This window comes from Equus przewalskii, chromosome 4, assembly GCF_037783145.1.
Source record: "Equus przewalskii isolate Varuska chromosome 4, EquPr2, whole genome shotgun sequence".
Taxonomy (NCBI): Eukaryota; Metazoa; Chordata; class Mammalia; order Perissodactyla; family Equidae; genus Equus; species Equus przewalskii.
In genome coordinates, this window is record NC_091834.1 from 92,168,808 (window position 1) to 92,196,523 (window position 27,716).

General features: G+C 40.9%; 1 protein-coding gene across 3 annotated transcripts in view; it reads left to right on the top strand.

Moving 5' to 3' along the window:
* The first annotated feature begins 3,462 nt into the window (after positions 1-3,462).
* Positions 3,463-27,716, top strand: part of IFT56 (intraflagellar transport 56) — a 72,871-nt gene continuing 48,617 nt past the window's right edge. Inside the window, exons 1-7 of one of the 3 annotated variants that reach the window (XM_070617892.1) lie at positions 3,463-3,690; positions 15,440-15,577; positions 18,666-18,758; positions 20,361-20,475; positions 21,997-22,046; positions 24,358-24,503; positions 25,448-25,619. In XM_070617892.1, coding sequence (XP_070473993.1) covers positions 15,440-15,577; positions 18,666-18,758; positions 20,361-20,475; positions 21,997-22,046; positions 24,358-24,503; positions 25,448-25,619 — 714 coding nt within the window. In that variant the 5' untranslated portion in view covers positions 3,463-3,690. Of the gene's footprint in view, positions 3,691-14,499; positions 14,950-15,439; positions 15,578-18,665; positions 18,759-20,360; positions 20,476-21,996; positions 22,047-24,357; positions 24,504-25,447; positions 25,620-27,716 lie in introns of those variants that run through there. The other 2 variants (XM_070617890.1, XM_070617893.1) reach the window with 2 other exon arrangements.

Genomic DNA, 27,716 nt, shown 5'->3' on the forward strand with positions numbered 1-27,716 from the left:
CTATCAGCTAAACATACTCCTTGCAGATGAGCAGCAAGGCCTGGCTTGAAGGAGGATCTGAGTAACCCATTGGTGCCCTGAGGAATCCGCTATTGTGCACCCTTTGTGCCACGTGGATCAATTTCTCCATCCGTATTCAGGGAACAGCTCCTTCAGAGTTCTGATGGGCCACTCTTCCTGAAAGAAAACTTAGAAGAGAGAAGTTAATGGGATGGACCACAGCCCCTGTCACTGCAATCAGTTGCAAGCTTGCAACTTGCCTTCATCATGTCCGTCCACCACTATCCATTCTAATTCCCCTCCCCCTCAGCCACCACCTCAGCTGGTCTCAGTAGCTTACCTGAGTGAGAACCCCAAATCCTCATTCCTAAGGGGTCTGAGCACCATCTCAGACCTGGCTTTCTGCTCTTGTCATGTCCAATCACAGTCACAATTGGGCAAAAGAGTACCAAATGTCACCCAAATAGGTCACTAGAGTCCATCCATATTCCTCCCTGCCCCCTCTAACAGCAGCCTTACCTCCTCCTGCTGACCAAGTCAATTTGCCTCTGATAACACAGCGATTCCTTGCTTTACCTGCTAGTCTCTGACCATTTGGAGGCCAAAGTGCCTGGTGGCAGCCATAAATTGTCCAATGGGACCTTTGCTGTGCTCCAGTTGAGAATGTGCCCCTTTTGGAGACTAAGATCTCTAACTCTGCAGAGCCCAGAGTTGTGGGGACAGGGAACCAAGTGGGTCATTGGAATGATGCTAATGGGGGCCACTCAAGCTTCTATCCATTGTTTCAGGACTCATGTATTCTTACTCTTGGGGACACAGTACCATATTAAGTTGTCTGATTGACCACATATCCGATGATATCCTGGAGAAGATGTCATCACTGCAGTGTTCTGCCTTGATGCTGGAGCTTGAGCTGCATCTTTAACTGGCCATTCCAGTACTTTATCTATCCAATAGCTCCTGGTTGGTGAGGTGTGTGATATGACCAGCGGATCCCATGTTCATGGACCACTCCCCCATTTCCTGTGCCATCAAGAGAGTCCTCTAGTCAGATGCTATGTTATGTGGGATTCCATGTCTGTGGATCAGGCGATCTTTAAGCCCCCAGAGAGTGGTGCTATTGAGGTCCTTCAGGCAGGAAAGGCAACCCCATACCCAGAATCATTGTCTATTCCAGTCAGAGCAAACAGCTGGCCCGTCCAGGACAAAAGGGGCCCAATGTAGTCAACTGGTCACCAAGTAGCCTATTGGTCTCCTTAAAGAATAGAACTTAGCATTGGTCTTTATGGCTGGTAGATTGGACATTCAGAGGTGGCAGTAACTGTGTTCATTTGGGCAAATGACAGTCCGTACATCACCTCCATCTCTGCCACCATAGCCTCTTTGTTCAGGCACCCATCATACAGCAGTGAGGGGAGAGGGGGCTCTGACAAAGGCTGGGTACATTAACAGGTGAGAGCTATCACAGTACGGAAGGATCACAAGGATGCAATAGAGGGTTAGCCCGACTTCCAAGTACGTCAATGCCAACTATACATTTTGGAGCTAGAGGAATGACAACCAGTGCATTCATGGACCCAGGGGACCTGTCGTAAGATGGACCTATTTGCTCCCACTCTAACACGGGGGTCATGAAGATGCTTCAGTTGGAAGAGTATCAGTCGACCTCTGACCTTGTGCCCAACAGTCACCAAAATGTCTGGGTACTCCCTGCCCAGTGTTCTGTCATCCCCATAAATGCTGTAGATCTCCTTGGGGAAGGACTGGAGGAACAACCATAGCTCATTCTTGCCATTGTGTTGCAGGTTCTTCTCCCTGGGGACCTGGCCACCTCTTCAGTTACTTGGTTCTGAGTCTGTACATTCGTTCAAGTATGGAAACCGGGACAGGAATTGTGACTTTTTATTGGGGTAACTGTCCTCCTCATTGTCCTGCTTATCAATTCTTGTTCTCTTTAGATTGCATATGTTAAACAGTATTTTGTATGCTACACATCTGTTTTCCTTCTAGGGAAACTCTGTTCTATTCACAGTCTCTACAGCTCTCTACAGGTCAGGCCCCCTGGCTGCCACTCTGCCTTTGTTGCTACGAGCCCCTGGCTTCTGCCGTGAAGGGCCATTACATGGTGTCTATTGCATCAGGGGCCTATCATCCCTGTTGGTGTTAGCGAGCCAGGTTCCAGGACAGGCCCTCCTTCCATCAGTTATGTCCTTCAGGGGAAGCATGACTGAACTTCTTAGTGACATTGGTGTCCTCTCACCAGTATGTTTCTGAGAGCTTTGATGAATGTGATTCCTCTGAGCCATCCTGTGGAGCCCAATCCTCTGGTGCATCTTCTGGCCTAACATGATATATCTATTCCAGCTCATCCACTTTTCTGAGTCTTTTAATCCTTTCCTCTACTGTCGACCCCAGAAATTTAGACAATTCAACCTCACTTTTCATTGGCCCTCACTTTCCCAGGCTTCTAGGAGGCCCCTGGCAGCAATTTTGCATTATCTCCTGGTCCTTGCCAGGATACTAACTCTTGTATCCTGGGAGAGTGCTCCTACACCAAGAAATTCTCCTGGGGGCCGGCCTGGTGGCACAGCCGTTAATTGCGCAAGTTCCGCTTTGGTGGCCCAGGGTTCACTGGTTTGGATCCCGGGTGTGGACATGGCACCACTTGGCGAGCCATGCTGTGGTAGGCGTCCCACATAGAAAGTAGAGGAAGATGGGCATGGATGTTAGCTCAGAGCCAGTCTTCCTCACCAAATAAATAAATAAATAAATAAATAAATTGGAGGAGCGTGCCAAGCTGCAGTTGCTAGGACACATTCGCCTGATATCAGGCTGTGTGAATCAGTTGAACCACCAATCAGAGAAGGAAGCAAAACACACACAAGGCAGCGATGAGTCAGCTATGTTAAGTCATAGAAATTAAAAGTACATAAACATCAGAGGGTTGAGTCAGATGAAATGTCCAAAGTCCACGGCAAACAGGTGTTCTCCAGGAAATGTGGGAGTCAAGGGAGGTGTTAGTCAAACGGTGAGACAGACAGGGCAGGGCAGAGGTGAGGAGCAGGCAGAGGGGTTTTCCCTGGATTGAATCTGCTTAGCAGCGAGGCTCCCTCAGAAGAACTGAACTGGGGAGGGATGGAGCAGTAGGTATAGCGGAGGGGTTACCTTTAGAGGGAGAAAGGCATTTCCCTCTTTGAGAATAAATTTACAGACTTTGCTTTGGTGGTGTTAAAATGAGCAACTTCAGGCTGCAAACCTTCTAGTAACACTGGTCTGAAGGCAGAGGCAATGGGCATGTAGTAATCCGGAGGTGGGGCTGACTTGGTGACGATGGCCTGATGTGGCAGTCAGCTGGCCCCCAGCAAGTTTCCACTCCTGATATTTGCACCCTGGTGTAGTCCCCTCCCATAGTGAATAGGCGTGGTCTGTGTAATGAATACGATATTACAGAAACCGCAGTGTGAGTTACAAGTCTAAGTCATACAAAACATTGTAACTTCCTCCTCATTCACTCTTTCATCATTCACTCTGGGGAAGCGCATTGTTAGGTTGTGTGGACACTCAAGCAGCCCTCTGGAGAGATCCACATGGCAAGGAGCAAAGGGTTCCTGTCAACAACCAACATTAACTTGCCAGGCATGTGGGTGAGCCACTTGGAATGGGATCCTTCAGCCTCAGTCAAGATATCAGGTGAGTAGAGCCCCAGCTGACAGCTTGACTTCAATGTTAGCAGAGACTCTGAGCCAGAACCACCCAGCTGAGCTCCTCAGCAGAAACCATGAGAGAGAAGAATATTGATTGCTCTAAGCTATTACGTTTTGGGGCAAACTTTTATGCAGGGATGGATAATTAATACAATACAGCCAAACACACAAAATAACAAAGGTCCAAAACATGAAGCAGCATGAACTGTTTTTCTGGGTTTTTTTCCCTCCCCAAAGCCCCAGTGCATGGTTGTATATCCTGGTTGTAAGTCCTCCTAGTTCTTCTCTGTGAGCCACTACCACAGCATGGCAACTGACAGATGGGTGGTGGGGTTCTGCAAGGGGGAAATGAACCTGGGCCGGAGGCGGTGAGAGGGCTGAACTTTAACCACCAGGCCATGAGGGCTGGCTCGTAATATGGACTGTTTAAGGAAACTGGGTAGGTAATCAGGTCCACAGGACTGAAAGAACAGATTAGGTGAAGAGAGTAGATGAGAGGGAGTGGGAATTACAACAGGTTACCAGGTTGTGTGTAGCTAGAGATACATAACAGAGAACTTGAGACTTGGAGACCAGTGTGTGGAAGGTCAAGGCAGGAACGGGCGTGGCAGGCAGAGGCCCAGCAGCAGGCTGCATCTGGGTGGACTTTCATGGCTTGGGCTTCTTCCTTGAGTACTATTCCACCTAGAATTGAGATGGAATAGGATTGAGGCTGTGCCTTAAAGCCCAAGGCACTGGGCGGGACATTAACAAGACCACCAGACCCTGAGCATTTACTATGTATTAAGTGCTTTAAATAATATGCAGACTTAAACAAAATGTGGCGTATCCATACAATGAAATATTATTCAGCCATCAAAAAGAATGAAGTACTGGTACATCTATTAACACAGATGAACCTTGAAAACATTATACTAAGTTGAAGAAGCCAAACATAAAGGGTCAGATACTGCATGATTCCATTTATATGAAATGTCCAGAACAGGCAAATCCATAGAGATAGAAAATAGACGAATGGTTGCCAGGGGTTTGGGAAAGGGGAACAGGGAGTGACAGGTTTCTTTTGGGGGTGATAACAATGCTCTAAAATTACATAATGTTGATGCACAATCTTGTGAATATACTTAAAAAATCACTAAATTGTACACTTTAAAATAGTGAATTTTGTGGCATGCAAATTATATCTCACTAAAAAAATAATATGAAGACTGAAGCACATGTCACAGCACTCTGACAGTGTGCCCAGCACTATTCTAAATACTTTCTCTGTATAATTCATTCACCTTTCACAACCAGTGGACCTAGGAGCGAAGTACTATCGTTATCATTTTCTTTTTACAGGTGAGAAAACTGAAGCTTAGAGAGGTGTAGTGACTAGCTCAGGTCACACAGCTAAAGCAAGTAGGTGAACTCAGGCAGTCTCTCCTGAGGCTGCATGCTTAATCACTGTTATCCTACCTGTTGCTTGTAAATGATCTCGCGTGAGTCTTAAGCAAATTGGTGAGATGGGTTTTATTACCTCTATTTACAGAGGAAAAACTAAAACTCAGAGAGGTTAACTAACCTGCTCAAGGTCACACAGGTAGGAAGCAAGGGAGGCAGTTTCAAATGCAGGTCTTGCTGCCTCTGAAGCACACAACCCTATGCCACCTTTAGCTCTTGCTAGCAGGCTGCCTTCAGCACTAGGGGATGAACTGAAATGGACCTTCCCAGGACCCCACACCTCAGTGGCTGGCTGACACAGGGACTTCCTTCTCTCAGGGCTTCCTTCTTTCAGACCTGGTTGCAACCCCTGGTATTTTTCCTGTTTACATTTTATTATCTTTATATTGCTTTCTGATCTTCCAATTATCTTCCCACCAAATAAACAATTACAATAGCAGAGATTATAAGTTACTTTTCTCAGTATCCTCACATACACAAAGCCACTTAGTTTTAACTGGTATAAATGCAAATTACCTTTTATATTGAAATAAATATTGACTCCCCAGTCTTTAATTCATTTCAGTTAAAAGTACGGCCATACAAAAGAATTTGGGAGTTTTCAAATAGATGTCTCTTTTTTATTTTAGATTATGGTAAATTTCTACACAAAAATAGAATGGTATAATAAACATGCATAAAATCATCATCCAGCTTCAACAATTATCATCTACAGATTTCTTATTATCTAGTTCTCCAATCTATTCATAGTTCAGCCATTACCGTATTATCTTTCAGTACTGGTTAAATCACTTTTTAAAAAGCAAAATGTTAACTGGTGTCATTTCTTGCTTATAAATTTATAGATAATTTGCGCTTTCTTCATTTTAATTCTCAGTATCTTCCAAAATTTCCATGGTGAATACTGAGTAATTTTGTAATAAGAAAAAACAAGTTATTTTAAAATAACAGAAAAACATATTTCTTTAGGGAGTATTTTTCAAGTGCTTAATCCCAGAGTCATTTTTGCTCTTGCTTAGAACATTCAAAAAGGGGTCCTCTCCCAGGGGCAACCCCAGTGGCCTAGTGATAAAGTTTGGTGTGCTCTGCATCAGTGGCCTGGGCCCAGTTCCCAGGTGCAGACTACACCACTCTCCTGTTAGTAGCCATGTTGTGGCAGTGGCTGACACACAAAAAAAGGAAGAATGGCAGCAGATATTGGCTCAGGGTGAAGCTTCCTCAGCAAAGAAAATAAAAGGGTCTTCTTCTCATGAACCCATATAACTCACTAGGAGGGAGTGAAATAAAATTTTTTTGTTTTTTTTAAAAATAATTTATTTTTGTTTTATTGAGGTCATAAGTTTATAACATTGTGAAATTTCAGTTGCACATTACTATTTTCCAGTCACCGTATATATGTGACCCTTTATACCTTATGCCCATCTCCCAATCCCCTTCCCCTCTGGTAACCACTAATCTGTTTTCTTTGACCATGTGTTTGTTTATCTTCCATATATGAGTGAAATCATATGGTGTCTGTGTTTCTCTGTCTGGCTTGTTTTGCTTAACGTAATACCCTCAAGGTCCATCCATGATGTTGCAAATAGCATGATTTTGTCTTTTTTTATGGCGGAGTAGTATTCCGTTGTATATATGTATATAGCACATCTTATTTACACATTCATCAGTCACTGGGCACCTGGGTTGCTTCCATGTTTTGGCTATTGTGAATAATGCTGCAGTGAACATAGGAGGGCATAAATTTCTTTGAATTATTGATTTCAAGTTCTTTGGATAAATACCCAGTAGTGGAATAGCTGGGTCGTATGGTATTTCTATTTTTAACGTTTTGAGAAATCTCCATACTGTTCTCCATAGCGGCTGTACCAGTTTGCATTCCCACCAGCAGTGAATGAAGGCTCCCTTTTTTCCACATCCTCTCCAACATTTGGGGGGTTTTTTTTCTGTCTTGGTAATTATAGACATTCTAACAAGTGTAAAGTGATATCTCCTTGTAGTTTTGATTTGCATTTTCCTAATGATTAGTGATGTTGAACATCTTTTCATGTGCGTGTACACCATCTGTATATGTTCTTTGGGAAGAGGTCTATTCAGATCTTTTGTCCATTTTTTGATCTGGTTGTTTGTTTTCTTGTTGTTGAGTTATATGAGTTCTTTATATATTTTGGAAATTAACTCCTTGTCGGATATATGATTTGCAAATATTTTCTCCCAGTTGGTGAGTTGCCTTTTCATTTTGTTCCTGATTTTCTTTGCCTTGCAGAAGCTCTTTAGACTGATGAAGTCCCATTTGTTTATTTTTTCTTTTGTTTCCCTTGCCCAAGTAGATATGGTATTCGAAAAGATCATTCTAACACTAACATCAAAGAGTCTCTAATCCATATTGAGTCAATTTTTGTTTATGGTGAAAGATAATGTTCTACTTTCATTCTTTGCATGTGGCTGTCCAGTTTCCCCAACATCATTTATTGAAAAGACTTTCCTTTCTCCGTTGTATGTTCTTGGCTCCTTTGTTGAAGATTAGCTGTCCATAAATGTGTGGTTTTACTTCTGGGCTTTCAGTTCTGTTCCATTGATCTGTGTGCCTGTTTTTGTCCCAGTATCATGCTGTTTTGATTACCATAGCTTTACAGTACATTTTGAAGTCAGGGATTGTGATGCCTCCAGCTTTGTTCTTTTTTCTCAAGATTGCTCTAGCTATTTGGGATCTTTTCTTGCCCCATATGAATTTTAGGACTCTTTGTTCTATTTCTGTGAAGAATGTCATTGGGATTCTGACTGGGATTGTGTTGAATCTGTAGATTCTTCCTTTCCAGTTTGGGTACATTTTACTTCTTTCTCTTGCCTAATTGCTCTGGCGAAAGCCTCCAGTACTATGTTGAATAAAAGTGGTGAGACTGGGCACCCTTGTCTTGTTCCTGTTTTCAGAGGGATGACTTTCAGTTTTTCCCCATTGAGTATGATGTTCGCTGTGGGTTTGTCATATATGGCCTTTATTATGTTGAGATACTTTCCTTCTATATCCATTTTATTGAGAGTTTTAATCATAAATGGATGTTGGATCTTGTTAAATACTTTCTCTGCATCTATTGAGATGATCATGTGGCTTTTGTTCCTCATTTTGTTAATGTGGTGTATCACAGCAATTGATTTGCAGATGTTGAACCATCCCTGGTATAAATCCCACTTGATCATGGTGTATGATCCTTTAATGTATTCCTGTATTTGGGTTGCCAATATTGTTTTGAGGATATCTGCATCTGTGTTCATCAGTAATATTGGCCTGTAATTTTCCTTCTTTGTATTGTCCTTTTCTGCCTCTGGGATCAGGGTAATGTTGGACTCGTAAAATGTGTCAGTAAGTGTTCCATCTTCTTTAATTTTTTGGAATAGTTTGAGAAGGATAGGTATTAGATCTTGCTTGCATGTTTGACAGAATTCTCCAGAGAAACTGTCTGGTCCTGGAGTTATAGTTTTTTGGGAGGTTTTTGATCCTGTTTCAATGTCTTTACTTGTGATTAGTTTATTCAGATTCTCTTGTTCTTCTTGATTCACTTTTGGGAGGTTGTATGAGTCTAAGAATTTATCCATTTCTTCTAGATTGCCCAATTTGTTGGTATATAGTTTTTCATAGTATTCTCTTATAATCCTTTATATTTCTATGGTATCGTTGTGATTTCTCCTCTTTCATTCTTTTCCTTTATTTCAGCCTTCTTTCTTTTTTTCTTAGTAAGTCTGGCTAAGGGTTTGTCAGTTTTGTTTATCTTCTCAAAGAACCAGCTCTTAAGTGGCATTGATCCTTTCTACTGTTTTTTGTGTTTCAATTTCATTTATTTCTGCTCTAGTTTTTATTATTTCCCCCCTTCTGCTGACTTTGGGATTTGTTTGTTCTTCTTTTTCTACTTTCGTTAGGTAGAGTTTAAGATTGCTTATTTGAGATTTTTCTTTCTTGTTAAGGTGGGCCTGTATTGCTATGAATTTCCCTGTTAGGACTGCTTTTGCTGCATCCCATGTGAGTTGGTATGGTGTGTTTTCATTTTAATTTGTCTTCAGATTTTTTTATTTCTCCTTTAATTTCTTCAGTGACCCATTTGTTGTTCAGTAGCATGTTGTTTAGTCTCTACACATTTATCACTTTCCCAGCTTTTTTTCTCGTGGTTGATTTCTAGGTTCATAGCATTGTGATAGGAAAAGATGCTTGATATGATTTCAGTCTTCTTAAATTTATTGAGGCTTGCCTTGTTTCCCAACATATGGTCTATCCTTAAGAATGTTCCATGTGCACTTGAGAAGAATGTGTCATCTGCTGTTTTGGGATGGAGTGTGCTATATATGTCTATTAAGTCCATCTAGTCTAGTATTTCATTTGATTCCATTATTTCCTTATTGACTTCCTCTCCAGAGGATCTATCCATTGATGTAAGAGGGGTGTTAAGGTCCCCTACTACTACTGTGTTGCTGTTAATATCTCCTTTTATGTCTGTTAATAATTGCTTTGTGTACTTTGTTGCTCCTGTGTTAGGTGCATATAGTTTTGTAAGTGTTATGTCCTATTGATGCAGTATCTATTTTATCATTATATACTGCCCCTTTTTGTCTCTCATTGCCTCTTTTATCTTGAAGTCTACTTTATCTAATATAAGTATGGCAACATCTGCTGTCTTTGTTTGCCACTAGCTTGGAGTATCATCTTCCATCCCTTCACTCTGAGCTTCTGTTTGTTTTTAGAGCTGAGATGTGTTTCCTGGGGGCAGCATATTTTTGGGTCTTATTTTTTAATCCACCCAGCCACTCTGTGTCTTTTCTTTGGAGAACTCAATCCATTTACATTTAGAGTGATTATTGATATATGAGGGCTTAATGCTGCCATTTTATCACTTTTTTCCCATTGTTCTGTATTTCCCCTGTTTCTTGTCCCATGTATTTTGGTTGCCAATTCAGTTTAGTGGCTCTCTATGATGGTTTTTTGTTTTCTCTTTATTTATCACCTGTATCTCTGCTCTGATTTTTTGTTTAGCAGTTATCATGAGGTTTGTATAGATCTCATAGACGGTCCCTTTTCTAATAGCCTCTTATTTCCTTAGTCTAAGCAGGTTCCAACCCTTTCCTCTTCCCTAATTTATTGTTGTCACAGCTTATTCCATTTTGTGTTGTGAGTTTGTGGGTAACTTGCAGTGATGATATTTATTTTTGATGCTTTCCTCCCCTTCATCTTTAATGTTATAATTAAGTGTTTGCTAACCTGTTCTGATAGAACGCTGCAATTTTCTGATTTTGTTTGCCTATTTATCTCTCACTCAAGGCTTTGTAAACACTTCTCTTTTTCCCCCAGGTATGAGAGCCTTCTTGATCATTTCTTGGGGGGTGGGGCGTCTTGTGATGATGTACTCCCTCAGCTTTTGTTTATCTAGGAAAGTTTTTATTTCTCCATCTTATCTGAAGGATATTTTCACTGGATAGAGTATTCTTGGCTGAAAGTTTTTGTCTTTCAGAATTTGGAATATATCATTCCACTCTCTCCTAGCCTGTGAGGTTTCTGCTGAGAAATCTACTGAAAGCCTGATAGGGGTTCCTTTATAGGTTATTTTCTTCTGCCTTACTGCCCTTAATATTTTTTCTTTGTCATCGACTTTTACCAGTTTTACTAATATATCCATTGGAGAAGGTCTTTTTACATCAAGTAATGAGTTCTATTGGCTTCTTTTATTTGTAATTCCAGCTCCTTCTCCAGGTTTGGGAAGTTCTCTGCTATTATTTCTTTGAATAATCTCTCTATTCCCTTCTCCCTCTCTTCTCTACCTGGAATACCTATCATCTTTATGTTGCATTTCCTAATTGAGTCAGATATTTCTCAGAGAATTTCTTCATTTCTTTTTAGTCTTAGTTCTCCCTTCTCCTCCACTGAAGCATTTCCACATTTCTGTCCTCTAAATTGTTAATTCTGTCCTCCATAAATCAGCTCTGTTATTTAAGGACTCCAGATTTTTCTTTATCTCATTCATTGTGTTTTTCATCTCCAACGTCTTTGATTTTTTTTTTATGGTTTCAATCTCTTTTGTGAAGAACTCCCTCTGTTCATTAATTTTATTCCTGATTTCATTGAACTGTCTTTATGAGTTTTCTTGTAATGCATTGAGTTTTTTTATGATAGCTATTTTGAATCCTCTGTCATTTAGATTGTAAATTTCTGTGCCTTCAGGATTGATTTCTGGGTGCTTGTCATTCTCCTTCTGGTCTGGAGTGTTAATATAACGCTTCATACTATTTGATGGGGTGTATTTGTGCATAGTGGTAGTATCTGGTCACAGATTCTACCTGCTGCCACTGGGGGTGAGGGTGTAGGAGCTGTGTATTCTGGGCCTTCCATGATCTCTGGCATCTGTGCCTGTCCTTTGGAAGCTATGCTGACAGGGCCCATCTGTGTTTGCATGCTCACCTCTGCTGCTTAACAAACCTATGGGTAGGCTCTCTGGCAGAGTCCCTTGCTCTGGCTGACTGGCTGAGCTGATGCACCAGGATGGGGAAGGGGTACTTTGTTTCACATGTACGGTCCTAGGGCTCTCCCACTCTGCACTCACTCTCTGCCCTCCTGGGGTGCTTGGGTTGATGAAGACACCCTCACGATTGCTTTTCCTCCTCGGTGTAGAGCTTTCCCACAGGCTGGGAGGCAATTCTGAGAGTGAAGAAATTTCTGTGGAGGGCAGCTCTCCTCCCCGACCCCGCATAGATGCATGTGGTCCTGTGCCCTAGATCTCTGCCATCTGGGGAGGGAGGGGAGATCTCCTTACCTCCTTCCACTGCCTCCCTGAGGGCCCAGCACCTCCACCTTCAGAGGTAGGGCTGCACGGATCTCTCAGACATCTATTGTGTTGTGTCAATGTCCTCTGCTGGTTTATGAGTGTCCTTTTCATTGTATCTTAGGGGGGATAGTCTAAGGGAAGAGCTTACTCTGCCATGATGCTGATGTCCCTCCCTAAAATTTGTCTTTTAAAACATCCTTTTCAATGGTAAGGTGGAATATTTGTGAAACTAGTGAACAAAAGAAGAAAAAACTAACAGCACTCAATAGAATTCATGAATACAGTGACTGTGGTTCTGTAGCAGAAATGGTGAGGGTTCTCCTTTTCGTGAGAACTTTTCCTTAAGGAAAATCCACTCTATCAAGAAATGCCAAAACTTCTTACTGTCTTTCATATTCCCTCAGCAACTCATGGCCCTGGAGAATGATTGGTGGTTTCCAAGGACTTCGTGTCAATACCACTGTGCAACAGGGCTAGACTGGAGTAACAGAGACTCCAGAACAGCACTCTGAGCTCAGATCCGGATTACCTTAAAACAAAAAACAACAAGAAAACAGATTTAGCAAAATGCAATTTACATATCATAAAATTAACTTGTTTTAATTGTACAGTTCAATGCTTTTAAGTAAATTTACATAGTCACACAACTATCATCACAATCTGAGTTATTTTTTACAACCTCTCAGAAATTGCTGTTCTATTGCAATTGCAACAAGTTTGCAAGTTCCAACTTTCCCTCTTAAACCCATGCAACCAGCTTTTGTGTGTCTCTGTTGTTATGTGTTTCATAACACATTAGATTCTTAGAGCTGTAGCTGGGAATAATAGCTTCTTCTCAAGTATACTTAATGCCATGTTCTGTCCTTCATAATTATAGCTATGGTTCAAACAGCCTCTACAGGAATTTAGAGGTTTAAAGCAGTATCCCAAACTGCTAGAAATCAGAGATCATTTCAATAGATTTAGCAAGATCAACAAGGCTGTTTACAGCATTATCAGCAATACTGCCCTTAGGCCCTAGAGAGAGGGGTCCCTGCCCAGGGCTCAGTGCTCTGACTCTACACCAGATGTGAAGAAGCCATGGAGCTAAGGGGTTCTTGCAGCCATCCTCACCATGCTATGGTGCCCAGGACTCTGAATTCCCTGCCACGCAACCCCAAGCCTGTTTCCACACCTGCACAGGTCTCTTCCCTGCATCTGTTCTCCCTTTAGGTGTGTCAGAGAGTGACAGTTCACGAGAGAGTGGGTGACAACAGCTTGCACTTATGGGCTAGGTGTCCACACACACACACACTGCTCCTCATGGTGCAGATGGAGCCTGGGCTGAGAAGAGAAGGGCATGGGTTGAGGGTTGGGGCTAGCTCTCTCCACACTGCCATCTCTAGCAACAGCATTCTGAGAAGCGTGAGAATTCTAAATTAGAGCCTGACCTTCTTTATGACTGTATATTTGTCAGAATACAAGGATAAAACATTTTATTTAACAGTTTGCTCTGATTTAAAAATTTTCAGTGTTTAGATATGGTATGTAGATCTCTGTTTGTATGATTTCACTTACAGGAAATGTCCAGAATAGGCAAATGCATAGAAACAGAAGATAGATTAGTGGTTGTCAGAGGCTGGGGGCAGGGGGGGAATGATGAACAACTGTTGATGGATGTGGGGTTTCTTTTGGGGATGATGAAAGTGTTCTGGAGTTGGATAGTGGTGATGGATACACAACACTGTGAATATACTGAAAGTCACTGAATTGTACACGTTACACTTGATCTTAGCCAAAAGGCCAAGAAGCGATGAATTGTATATCTTAAAAGGGTGAGTTTTATGGTATTTGAATAATATCACAACAAAGAGATTCCAAAATTATATAGACTATTCTGTAAAAATGAGCTAAAAATAATTTTGTTTTAAATTCAACCAAAAGTAGGAATATTTGTGATATTTGGAACCAAAAGAATTGTTAAGTATTGTGCTGGTGAATTTGTGCATCTCGGAAGTCTACACAGATGCCTATCTCCATGTCTCTGTATATCTCTATATATCTATATCTATCTATATATCAATGTTTGCGTGTATACAAAAGTGTATGTGTCAGTGAATTGAGATACGTAGTCATTCATTTACTCTTCAAGTAGTGGTGGGGGCTGGGGGAGGGAGGCAGGGGCTGAAGCGCCACGAGGCTGCGAAAGAATCTAGGAAGTCATACCTTCGTTCTATGAGCTTATGGTACACTTGAGTCTCTATAAAGCTAGTTATTCGGGGTGGTGTGTAATGTAATTCAACCGTGCCACAACTGCCTATACACTTGGAAGAATTACTTCACTTCTCCAGATGTTAGTTCTGTTAATTCTCAGGATTGGCCTCGAAGTCCTTCGACGTCCCTTTCAGCTCTCTAACATTCCATGATTCGGTGACTAGATCACCTTTGCAGCCGTGTTAACTGGGTTCGCAAGTAAGATAAATTAAGTCCTCCAAACAACACATATTTATGACAGTTCCATATTGTGTGTGTCAACGGAAATAAACGTATTTTGGTGAACTCCCGCTTCCATAGGCCAGCTTCCTCGGTTCAGGAGAAATTTCTTCCTAAGCTTCCCACAGCCACCGGAGGCCGACATCACGCGCCAGTCAGCGCCGGGGGTTGCTATGGAGCCCAACGCGGTCCAAATCGGAAGTGGTCCTTGAAAATGACTTTCCCACGGAACATGTATTCGAAAAGCAAGGCCATTCGAATTCGCTTTTTCCTGAAGTAAACACATAAACAGAGAAACAAACTCTCACTCCTAGCAAAGGAACGACGCTCTCTTCCTAGGAGAGGAGGAAGCGGAACGGAACCACGAAGCGGAGGGCACCGGTTCTTCTGAGAGCGCTAATCTGGGACGGACCAGCCCGCCCGCGGGGTTGCCGTGGAGACAGAGCGAGCTGTGTGGATGCGGAGACGCTCTGAGGCCCGGCCTTTGGGGTCTGTCTGCGGAGAGGGCTCACAGGACCGACGAAAAGATGGTTAGTGGCGCTGAACAGTGAGGGAGAACTCTGAGTAGGTCCTGGGACTGGAGATTGGCGGTTCCCAGCGCACTTCTGGGCTAAGTGTAAGAGTGTCAGCAGAGGATGATCTCGTCCTCCCCGTGTTCCCACGGGGAACAGGGGTACCACTAAAGACTTTGATGCTTTCTTTCCTCCTGCTTCTGCATTTCCCTACACCTGAGCTACGCGTGAGCTGGAAAGCGGACCAAGGGAAGGCTGAGATGACAGAAGCTGCGCGAAGGCGTCTCTTATCTCGCTCTAGTTGGAGAAGATACAGAAGTTGGGAGTAGCTGCTTGGTTCAGCTCAAGTCCAGGGCCTTGACCCCTTTAGTAAAATACGTGTTACAGAAGGAGTTTGAATAGGCTTCCCTGGGATTCGTTTTTAAGGATTTGACTTGTAAATGCTGGAGCTGTCACACTCAGTTTAAAACTGACCGTAGGAGTTGGATCTTTGTTGTTTCTTTCACAGATGCTTTCAAGGGCCAAACCTGCTGTAGGCGGGGACCTACCGCAAGCGGACAAAAGAAAGAAGAAAGGTAGGAAGATTCCAAAGCTAGAGGAGCTGCTTTCGCAACGAGATTTCACTGGAGCTATTACTCTATTGGAGGTAATGTCCAAAGAAGGTTGCTTCTTGGGAGGTGAATACCAGAACGCAGACGAATGCTTGGGTGAATGCTGGGTGCTGTGCTGTTGGAACAGGTGCGCACATTCTGGGGCTTCCTTTCAATCTAGTCAGGCACAGATTCCAGTTCCAAGTTAACTGTAAACCTGATTAAAGATGAACTAAAAAGAGATTTATTTCTTGAGGGACGCTTTTTCTTTTTTGTCTGAGAAAGTCTTTATTTTTCCTCACTTTTGAAGGATAATTTCACTAGATACAGAATTCTAGTTGATGGGTTTTTTTCTTTTAACACTTTAAATGCTTCACTTCTTTTTCTTCTTGTTTGCATGGTTTCTGAAAAAAAGTTTGATTTAATTCTTACCCTTGTTTTCCTATAGGTGAGATGTTTTTCCCCCCGCTTCTTTCAAGATTTTCTCTTTGTCTTTGGTTTTCCGCAGTTTGAAAATCATATACCTAGGTATAGTTTTTTTTTTTTTTTTGGTATTTATCCTGCTTGGTGCCCCTCTGATCTTCCTGGATCTGTGGTTTGATGTATCTTATTAATTTTAGAAAATTCTCAGCTATTATTACTTCAAATATTTCTTCTGTCCCTTTCTCTCTCTCTTCTTCTTCTGCTATTTCCATTACATGTATGTTATATCTTTTGTTATTGTCCACAGTTCTTGGATATTCTATTCTGTCTTCTTTTTCCTCTTTGCATTTCAGTTTGGGAAGTTTCTATTGACATATCTTCAAGCTCACTGATTCTTTCCTTGGTTGAGTCCAGTCTACAGATGAGCCCATCAAAGGCATTCTTCATTTCTGTTACAGAGTTTTTTCATTTCTAGCATTTCCTTTTGACTTTTTCTTTTGAGGGACACTTTTAATTATGTCTGGTCCCACCGATGGTGAATCCAACTGAAAAATAGAGAGGCACATTTAATACAGTGTCGGTTCACACACTGTTCTTCCCAACCCCTGACCAATTTATGATTTATTTCTATTATATATTATAACATTTTTACCAAATTTAAATAATTCAACCATGCTTCATGCTCATTGTCTAAAATCTTATAGCTTTAGAACATATTTCAAATCTGTGGCAGCAGGTCTCACCTTTCAATATGCCTCAGAATCACCTAGGGTACTTATTAAGATATGTATTCATGAACCCTTGCCTTAGGGATTCTTTTTTTTTTTTTAAGATTTTATTTTTCCTTTTTCTCCCCAAAGCTCCCCGGTATACAGTTGTATATTTTTAGTTGTGGGTTCTTCTAGTTGTGGCATGTGGGATGATGCCTCAGCGTGACTTGATGAGTGGTGCCATGTCTGCGCCCGGATCCTAGCCAGTGAAACCCTGGGCTGCCGAAGTGGAGTGCACCAAGTTAACCACTCGGCCACGGGGCCGGCCCCGCCTTAGGGATTCTGATTCTCTACAGAATCCGTCTTTGGTGGTGTTCAGGAACCTGCTTTTTTGGCAACTAGCCTAAGTGCTTCTAAAGTAGATGGTCCAAGGACGCTGCACTTTGAGACACTGCTTTGTGGGACGCACAGGTTATGGGAGAATGAAGGAGTGCACCGAAGATCAAAGAGATGAAGAGTTTTGACAGCACAACCTGGTTGTGTTGTGCCGCAGTCATTTCTCCAAAGCACTGCTGCAGCCATGCCACTCTTCTCTATCAACGATAATTATTTTAGTTAGCTTATGTATCTTTCTCAGTCTTCCATGTATAGTCCTCTGTTTCCTCCTAGTGCTCTGGTTTTGAGCACCTTGTGTGACTTTCTGATGTCAGCTTTCTCATCTTGGAAGTGAGGAAGTTGGCTTGGAAGGACCTTCTAGCTCTGTCAATCAGTGGACTGAGTGGTAGGGATTTGTCTAATTTTTTTCAGTCTCTCTTTTTCTTCTCTATTTTCTTTAAGGCAAAGACCACACATTTCTTGTGTAATCCCACACTGCCTTTAATTGTCAGGGAGGCTCTGCTCTGTGCTTACATTCTTAGGGTCAAAGGGCCATGCAGTCTGGGAATGAGAACTGCCGTGGTTTGGGGTGAAGAAGTCTCCTTAGTTCTCCTGTGGCTCCAGGGAATTCCTGGGGCAAATTCAGGGAGACCTCAAAGAAGAATTTCTTCACACTTAAGGTACTGGACTCAAATTCACAGCATTGGTGAGAGGAGGCTTTCTAATGTTATGGAGTTAGCTACAAGCGTAAGGTCTTAGCCCAGACAGGAAAGTATCCACGATGTCTTCATCTTGTAATGGTCAAGGAACCAGAAGTTCTGTAGCAATGCTCTGTAAATATGTGTTGGCTCACTATTTAATTTTGCACCCATGTTTTTGATTTATCACCCTGTAGAGTGAAAAAAATCTCACCTTACATGGTGGTTCAGACTCCTCCTTCAAGGTCTCGGTCCTTTCCTCCAAAACAGGACTTTTCTTCTGTTAGCTGAGGAATTCATAAAAATTTTTTCACAATGAACATAAATGAGGCCAGTCTTCTGAACACCCGTAGTTCTTATGAGCCCTGGTAAGCCTGTTCCGGGGTAGTAGAATGCTGTAGTGGCTTGTCCTCAGTGAAAGGTCATGACCTATGAATAAATGTACGTGTGTGCTAATGGGACAGGTTTGAAGTGTGGGGTTGAATGCAGCAGAGCATGGAGTGGGAGAACATGGGCTTCGGAGTCAGTGGGCTCTGGTGGTCCCTGCCACCACACTTACTGGCTGTGTGGCCTTGAGTTCATTGCTTAATCTCGCTAACCTTCAGTTATTTGGCATTAAATAATTCACATAGTTCTTACGTTCCTTACATATCCCCCAGAATTGTTATGAGAATATCTCTTAAATACTTTCTGGAGTAAGGTGTCAGTAAATACAGAAAAGCAAATGTGAAATATTTGAAATATAAGTTTCTATGACAATCAGAAGGTGATTGTGCTAAGTTCTGTAGGTATAGGTTTAATTAAATTGGGTATTGTCTTGTTTCAATTACTTGTGATTTCCTGTTGTTCATCAGTAACTTAACATAGCAGTTTTTAAACAGAGGGTTTACTATTCAAAGTTTTTCATCATTTTTTTTTCATGAAATTTTAACCTGAAGTTCAAACGTCATGTTGGGGAACAGGAAGAGGATACTAATTTGTGGATTGGATACTGTGCCTTTCACCTGGGTGACTACAAGAGAGCTTTAGAGGTTAGTAAAAAAAAAAAATTATAACGGAAGGGTTTTGAAAATGTCATTAAGCTTTGTATTATAATAATATACACTCATGATAAAATTCAAACAATATGGAAGGGAACAAAGTAAAAATAAAAAAAGCCATCCTGTCTGCCTTCCCCAATCCTATTTTTTTGTTAATGGAGGCAACCATTGGCTCATTTTTGATGTATGGCTTCAGAAATCTTTTATCTATGTTCAAGTGTATGTATATATGTCCTGTTTACTTTTTACTTTTAGATATATACTAATGAGATTGTTCAACATATTAACATTTGTATTTCTTAAAGAAATCTTCAGAAGAAGAAAAATAAGCCCTTTTGATAAAGAATGTTCATGATTCTTTTCTTAAAAGAAGTTAATTTTTATTTGGATTTGTTAATTTTAGACATAGGACAGAGTATATTATCTTTATATTTTTGCAAGTATTGTTTTGAAAGTTGTCGTCGTTGGTCGTTGTAAACCCTATCTAACGATGAACAGTCTTTAGGATTATGGACCTAGATAAAATTATAGATGCCTTATGTCAAGCAGTTTTTAATTTGGAGATGAAATTGTTTAAACATTTCCAAGATAGTCTTACTCCCAAAATGTAATCTAAGGATATTTAAAGAACCCGCATAGCTGAAATGAAAGTATCCAAGATCAGGTCACGGGGAGGTGAGATGAAGAACAAAGCAACGAAATCGGTGAAGGAAAAGGGAAATGTGAAAAGGAAAGAACAGAGGCTGGTAGTATTTGTGAAAGATGTAGGAGAAAAGACAATAACCCAAATGTAGTCAGAAAAAGAAACAAAGCCATCGGGGAAAGACTGATAAATAGTAAAAGTATATGGAAAATGTAGTTGACAGAGTGAATCTCAAAAACTGTTCTTGGAAGGAAAAAAATATCTTTTTAAAATGTAAAGCCACATAAACAAAGCCAGAAAACAATTAGAATGAAGTGAAATTTGTAGTGTATTAAGGTCATCAGATTTTAAGTTAACTGAACCTATGTGTTTTTTATAAGGTATCTTTTGTATGTCTCCTTTTTTTTTTTTTGAGGAAGATTAGCCCTGATCTAACAGTCACTGCCAATCCTCCTCTTTTTGCTGAGGAAGATTGGCCCTGAGCTAACATCTGTGCCCATCTTCCTCTACTTTGTACCTGGGACACCTGTCACAGCGTGGCTTGATAAGCGATGTGAGGGTCCCCACCCAGATCTCAACTGGTGAACCACAGGCCACTGAAGCGGAGTGTGCAAACTTAACTGCTGTGCCACTGGCCTGGCCCCTTTTGTATGTCTTTTTAAGTTAGCAAAAATAAAATATGTTAGTCACTTTTCATTTCTGCAGTTTGTTAGCCTATATCAATGTTAAAAGGGGAAAGAACAAGCATAAGATTATGTGACCAACAGTCCTGTGTAGTTAGGATTGAGCTTCAGCTCAGTATTTAACCTTACAGGTAGAGGATAGTTGAGGAGCAGGTAGGATTCCTTAAATGTGCACAGTCTCAGTAAGAAATCCTATTCCGTTGTAGAAGAATGACCCATGGATGGCTTTACTGCTGAAATGAGATGGCTACTTAATATGTATTTCAGGAATATGAAAATGCAACAAAAGAGGAAAACTGCAATCCTGAAGTCTGGGTGAACCTAGCCTGTACCTACTTCTTTCTCGGAATGTATAAACAAGCTGAAGCAGCTGGATTTAAAGGTAAAATGGGCCTTTTAATATCTGGTATTCATCACTAATATAGTAAGAGTCATTTTTGAGATTTTAAAACTTAATTCCTTTTTCTATTGAGGAAAAACCAAGTGACATTAGAAAGTTTAAAAATAGCTTTACTCTTCAAAAAATATTGGATCTGAGCAACTGTACATGTAAAGAGAGTTAATCTCTGTGCTGCTTGCCCTCCCCACCCCGTCTCCCCAGAAGCTACAGCCAGAAAGCAGAAGGATGAAAGAAGAAAAAGGGAGAGGTGTCTTTCTTAGGCCCCACGTGGTAGGATGTTCATGCTGTTGGTAGGAGTTGGGTATAGTTGTTCAAACTCTTAGGGATGTGGATTTTATAGCTGCTTTTCCTGCTTTGGAGTGAGGAGCCAAGCAATTTCAGCTTGAACAATCCAGACTTCTTCCCTTTTGCTTTGTCATGGCAGTCATCTTAGGAAACTGGACTCAAATTTGCAAATAAGAGTATAGCAAAAGGGAAACATGGGAGGAAAGATGAAGAATAATTAGACTGTGAATCAACTTAAATTCAAAGAAATGCAGAGAAAGTGAGCAAGAGAATATTTGTTAGGAGATTTGTTAGGGAAGAATGTATTCCAGGTTACAATAGGTTAGAATTCTTAGAGAATTAACTGATATATACATATTTAGAAAAAATTCCAACTCAAATTCCTGGAAAATGTGGAACTTGAAGCCTTTCTTGATTCATACCCAAATTGTTTCATATGTATTAATGTAGTTTTTCCTAAGTTAGTTATTAGAGCCTTTAAGTTACTTACTTTATCTCATGTTTCTAGATTTTGTGTGTGCCAAGAACAGTGTTAGACACATAGAAAGTGATCATGGTAGCTGTCTCTCTTTCCGTATATATTTTTTCTTTTTTGTACACTGAAGTATGACTTTTTACTGTAAAGGGATATAGGATGGGTGTCCCGAATTAGGAAGATTCTCCAAGAGTGCAAAGGGAATTTGGAACTTAACCTTTTTGCGTGGCTATCTGTTTCAGCGTGGCAGATGATCATGCTAGAAGACCTATGGAATAGAGGCTGGGCTAGTGTGTAAGAAAATATGGCAGTGTGTGGGAAAGGAGATTTCAGAAGGAATTGACAGAGAATACTGCAAAGAACAGCTGAATGAGAGTGGATTTCCAGATGTATTGAGTTGACCATAACCATTTATTTCCAGTGTTTGGTTCAGTATGTGAACAGCACAGCGATGGGCTGCTGCTAGAACTGTGTGTGTGGAGCGCTGTGCTGTGGGTCACCATAATGGAACCAGACAGAGAAGTGGTGGAGAAGAGCAGAGCCTTAGAACGTTTTTCTTCTGATTCTTGATGCTACTGCAGATGGAAATTAGACTAAAATTATATACGTTCTAGCAGAGACATATGAGGGTCAGATGGGTAAGGATTTGGGAAGATTTATCTGAGCCTCATGTCATTCCTACAAGGGACTAAGTGCCGTAGACAATTGGGTTCTTTAATAAGCAGCTTGGATTTTTTTTTCAGCTCCAAAAAGCCGACTTCAAAACCGCCTCCTCTTCCACTTGGCTCACAAGGTATTTATGTTCTCATTTCACACTTTGTGCTTGTAAAATATTTTTCTCTTTCTTCCTTCTTTTTACCAACAATGGTGAAAGGTAATTAACTAGAAATTCTTGTTAATGATATTTCCAGAACCAGTAGAATATAACTGTTAACTTTATAGGGTTTTTCTCCTCCATCAAAGTTTTTTACCCTATTAATTTATTCAGAGATATTAAATTTTAGTTTTTCTTAAGCAGTAGTCATTTAAGAAGATTAGTTTGTTTCAACTATCCTATTGTCTCTTAGAAAACAGAATCAAAAACACCTTGCCCTGATGCCTAGAAGTAAGTCAACACTTTTCAGAATTGCCTTATAGTAATAATTTTGATCATCATCATAAAATGATTTTTTAAAATAATTTTTTGTGTTATAAAAGTTACACATTAATTCTATTAAACAAAATAGAAATAAGAAAAAAAGGAAATAACATATACCATATTTAAAGATAACTACATTTCAACCTTTTGGTATATTATATCTCCTTTTAGGATAATAATTTTTTATATGCATATTTTTATTTTTGTTTATTTTATTTTGCAGAATAGGACTCACGCTGAATATATGTTTTTGTATTCTGCTTTTTTTTTTTAAATTGGCACCTGAGCTAACAACTGTTGCCAATCTTTTTTTTTTTCTGCTTTATCTCCCCAAATCCGACCCCCCCCAACCCGGTACATAGTTGCATATCTTAGTTGCAGGTCCTTCTAGTTGTGGCATGTGGGATGCTGCCTCAACGTGGCCTTGATGAGTGGTGCCATGTCTGCACCCAGGATCCGAACCGGCAAAACCGTGGTCCGCCACAGCAGAGCACAAGAACTTAACCACTCAGCCATGGGGCTGGCTCCTGGTTTTTGTTTTTACTTACCTTTATACTATGAGCATATCCTTGAGTCACTAAATAGTCTTCAAAATCATTTTTATTTTTTTTTTGGCTGAGGAAGATTCACCCTGAGCTAATATCTGCGCCACTCTTCCTCTATTTTATATATAGATTGCTGCCACAGCATGGCTGATGAGTAGTGTAGGTCTGTGCCTGGGATCTGAACCCATGAACCCAGGCCACCACAGCAGAGCATGCCGAGCCCAAGCACTTGGCCATGGGGCCGGCCCCTAAAACCATAATTTTTTAAAATGGTTTTTATAACATTCCATTGTATGCATGTACCGTAATTTGTGTAACATTTCCTATTTATTTGACTTTTAGATTGTTTTTAATTTTAATTATAAAAATACATTTCTGAATATCCTAGAAATGGACTTACTGAATTATTGGGTATGAACAACTATGAAGTTTTTAATTGGTATTGCTAAGTTATTTTACAGAAAGTTTATCTAATTGTCCACAGGCAGTATATGAAAATAATTATTTTTGGTGCATTTAAAAATTTCACACTGAAAATTTAAAAAATCTTAAAAAAAAAAAAAGGGGGCGGGTGCTGTGGCTGAGTGGTTAAGTTCGTACGCTCCGCTTCGGTGGCCCAGGGTTTCGCCAGTTTGAATCCTGGGCGTGGACATGGCACTGCTTATCAAGCCATGCTGAAGCAGCATCCCACATGCCACAACTAGAAGGACCCACAACTAAAAATATACAACTATGTACCAGGGGGCTTTGGGGAAGAAAAAGGAAAAAAAATGTAAAAATCTTAAAAAAAAATTTCACACTGTATTTATCTGTCTCTCTGTTTAGTTGTTTCAGTTTTTGCTTTACATGTTTTTCAGACTCTATCAAGGGCATGGAAATTTAGAATTATGTCCACCTGGTGGATTGAAACATTTATCATTGTGAAATGTCTTTCCTTAACTCTAAAAATCCCTCTTCACAGAAAGTCTGCTTTGTCATAGTTGAAGAGCTGCCTCAGCTCTCTTTTGGTCAGTGTTTGCCTGTTATATCTCTTTACATCCTTTTACTTTCTGCCTTTCTGTGTCCTTCCATTTTAAATATCTCTCTTATAAACAGCATATAAAAAAGATAAAGAGACATAGAAAAAAAGGAAAGGGAGAAAATATAAAGAAATAGAAAAGAAAAAGAAAGTAAGAGGGGGGGGCCATCAAGTAATGAATATTAGCTGTAACTTATAGACTTTCCATTGTCAAGGCTTTGCTGAGGCTTTCGTTCTTTCTCTGAAGGAGAGACAAAGGAGAAGACGACAAGGAATGGAGGGGAAGACCATAGAGATGAGATGGCTGAGGGAGGAGTTAAAATCTCCACACCATAGGTGTTGATTTCTCTAACTGTACTCTAACGTGAATCTCTACATGCCTTTCTGTCTCTCACAATTTTAGTTTAATGATGAGAAGAAATTGATGAACTTTCATCAAAATCTTCAGGATATCACAGAAGATCAGCTCAGTTTGGCCTCAATCCACTATATGCGATCTCACTACCAAGAAGCTATTGATATTTATAAGCGAATACTGCTAGATAACAGGTCTGTGTTCTTTTGTGCTTACCTGAAATCTCATTTTGTTCATTTCTTCTTAACTAGTTTGGCTGAGGACCTAGTGTACTTTCAGTCTAGTATCACTATGTGTTCAACTTTGTTTAGCCAATAATCTGGTGAGATTAAGATCTCCTTCTTGTCTACATCAGAGTTTCTCCATCTTTATTTTATCATCACCCTTCCAAGGAGCTTTTTTAGACTTTTTCCCCCCAATCACCCTCTTTTGAAACTTTAATAGCACAGATATATTGTATATCCATTTATGTACTGTATGTATATCTGTGCTTTATACATAAAATGAGTACAATTTTCCACCTGCCCATAAGAACCAATTTCTGCCCCTTTGGAGTTGATATTGCCCTGTTGAAAATGTGTGGTCCAGGTGTATCAGTTTTAGTGTTGTAGTAACATTGTAGGTAATTTGCTGACAAAATTAGAAACAAACCTTTCTAAAGAATTAACATTCCAACTATCACTACTTTGCCTCTCTCCTACACCCCAAAATATCTCATCCACCTCCCCTGATCCCTCTTTTGCTTTACCATCACTGTCTCCCACCCATTCCCATTCTCAGTCATTAAGTCTACTTGCCTTGTCTGTCTGTCCTCTATATGGTGTGTGCTTATTTGCATTTATGCTCAATTACAGCATATGTTAGTTTCATTTTTTTTTAACACAAATAGGTAGGAGTTGAACTTTTCCATTTCTCCCCTAGTTGTCGTCTTTTACTCTACTTATATCAAAACACCCAAATATTACAATACAAAAAGAAAAATATTGTACTGATTATATCTTGCCTTCTTTCTTCAGAAGGCGAATTCTTGTCCTCTTTCCCTTGCTGTCCATGGAGCCATTAAAAAAGTCTTTGTAGTTTGAGAACGTTTCTATGAAGTAGACCTAAGCTGTTAACCCTTAATTCTTTCATCTAATAGGGAATACCTTGCCCTCAATGTGTATGTGGCCCTGTGTTACTACAAGTTGGATTACTACGATGTGTCTCAAGAAGTCCTGGCTGTTTACCTTCAGCAAATTCCTGACAGTACCATCGCGCTCAATCTTAAGGCCTGTAATCATTTTCGCCTTTACAACGGCAAAGCAGCTGAGGTAGTGCTGGAAGTTTGTTGTTAGTTTATTTAATTCTGGTTTGAATTACCCTATACTTTCTGGATTATTCATGAAACTCTATTATGTGTAACTCTTGATTAATATCGCTTTGTTGTTGCCAGTATGATTCTATAAGAATCTAATTGTATAAATATTATCAGATATTCTAAAAAGAAGGTTGACTTCTGAATTCTCTGTATGTGTCTAATATATTGTAGATGACCTTTACCTAGATGCTTTACATTAATTTAAATATGTTAAAACCAAATGCTTCTGCTTCTTCCTCTAAAATATGTTTGTGGCTCTGTGGTTTAGTGTCACCAACATGTAAATCACATCAGAAACCTAAGATATCCATCACTTTCTTCACCTTCATCTCCTGCCTAAGTATTCACCAGTTCTTGTCAATTCTCTGTCCTAGATATCTGTTTTATCTATCCCCTCTTTTCCTTTGCCACTCTTGTAGTCCAGGCGCTCCTCATCAATTGTGTCAGTTCTTTAAATAATTTCCCTGCCTCTACTCTGGTCCTCTCCAGTCCAGCCATTGAGTTTGTCCCATACACCATACTCTCCTACTACCATAGCTTTGACTACAGCATTCTCATTTTCTGGAATGTCTTTCTTTGCTTGGTACACTTCAATGTCTCCCTTAAGGTTGCTCCAAGAGGCAATAGTGGTAGACATTTTATGAATACTTAGGAGTTTGCTAACTTATAGGCACTATGTAGAACACTTTATATCCATTATTTAGTTTCCATGATAATCCTGTAGATAAATTCCATTATAGCTGTCGTTTTGTAGGAAACTGAGAGTGCACAGCAGGCCATACATTATAACTGCTTTTTATTTAACATTGACACTGTGTGTGTGTGTGTGTGTGTGTATTTATGTGTGTGTATGTATAAATATATATTTTCTTACTAATTATATATTATTTATTATTATATATCATATTATATATTATAATATAATATAAAATAGTATATAATAATATATATTTTTTATATAAAATATATGCTTTAAAATATATATTTATATAGAGTTTGATGGCGCGACTTGTTTGTAGTTGACATGGGGCCTTCGGGAAGGGAAGCGAAGGCGAGAGGGAAGTCAGACCAGGAGGAGAGGGGGCGGAAGGACTGAGGAAAGCGTGAGGTGCAGGGCAGAACTTTCCGTGTCCCTAGGCTGATCTGCACCTTCATTTTCCTCTCCTGCCATGTGGAGAGCGTAGTACTCCTTGCCGCCCCGCCTGACGAGGACCCGGAAGGATTCCCAGTGGTAACAGTGAATCTGAGCCCCTGCTAGTGTCCAGTGAAGACAGGTCAGTGGGAGAGGACTCTTTACAAAAAGAAGACTGACATTGGAGAAGATCCAAGATGGCGCCATGAGTAGTCCTCTTTGTCTCTCCCCCTTCGAGTCTACAATTATTTGGACACTTATCGCTTGACAAAGGATATCCAGACAGTATCTCAGGACGTCTGAGATACCCACGCGACTATACATCGGAAGGCGGACGGACTTTCCTCTGGGAGGATGTGGAAATAGGTGAAAACTCTCCGACCCCGACCGAGCAGCCTAGTACCCGCAAGCAGCTTTCTTCCAACGGACGCCCCCAGAGGATCTACACACATCTAGGGCAGGAGCGAGCACACAACAGAGGAGCGACGGTGGAAACAGGTGACCAGAACCCTACCTAAACCCCCCGCAATTACTCCTAAACGCAGAGGGAAACTTTGGAGTTGCACACCTGAGCCCGCGGGGAGAGTGTCTCCCCACCATTGGCGGGGAGACCCCGCCTGGTGTTCGCGGCACCCGGAGGGTCCCAGAGAGAGTCGCTGAGGGTATGGAGGTCTCCCAGCTGCCGTTGCCCGCCCCGTGGGAGTAGGGATTGCCGGAGATCTCGGAGAGGACTGGGGCTGGGGGAAGTTTCAAAGGCCGGCTCTGCGACCCGTAGGGGAAGCGCCGGAGTTCCGCCCGGGCAGCAGACAAAACTCTCTGTCTGCCATTAGCAGAGGGGCCACGCCCAGCACTCAACTCCGGGAAAGCCCTGGAGAGAATCCCAGAGGACGGGGCAACCCCCAGCTGCCGTTGCCCACC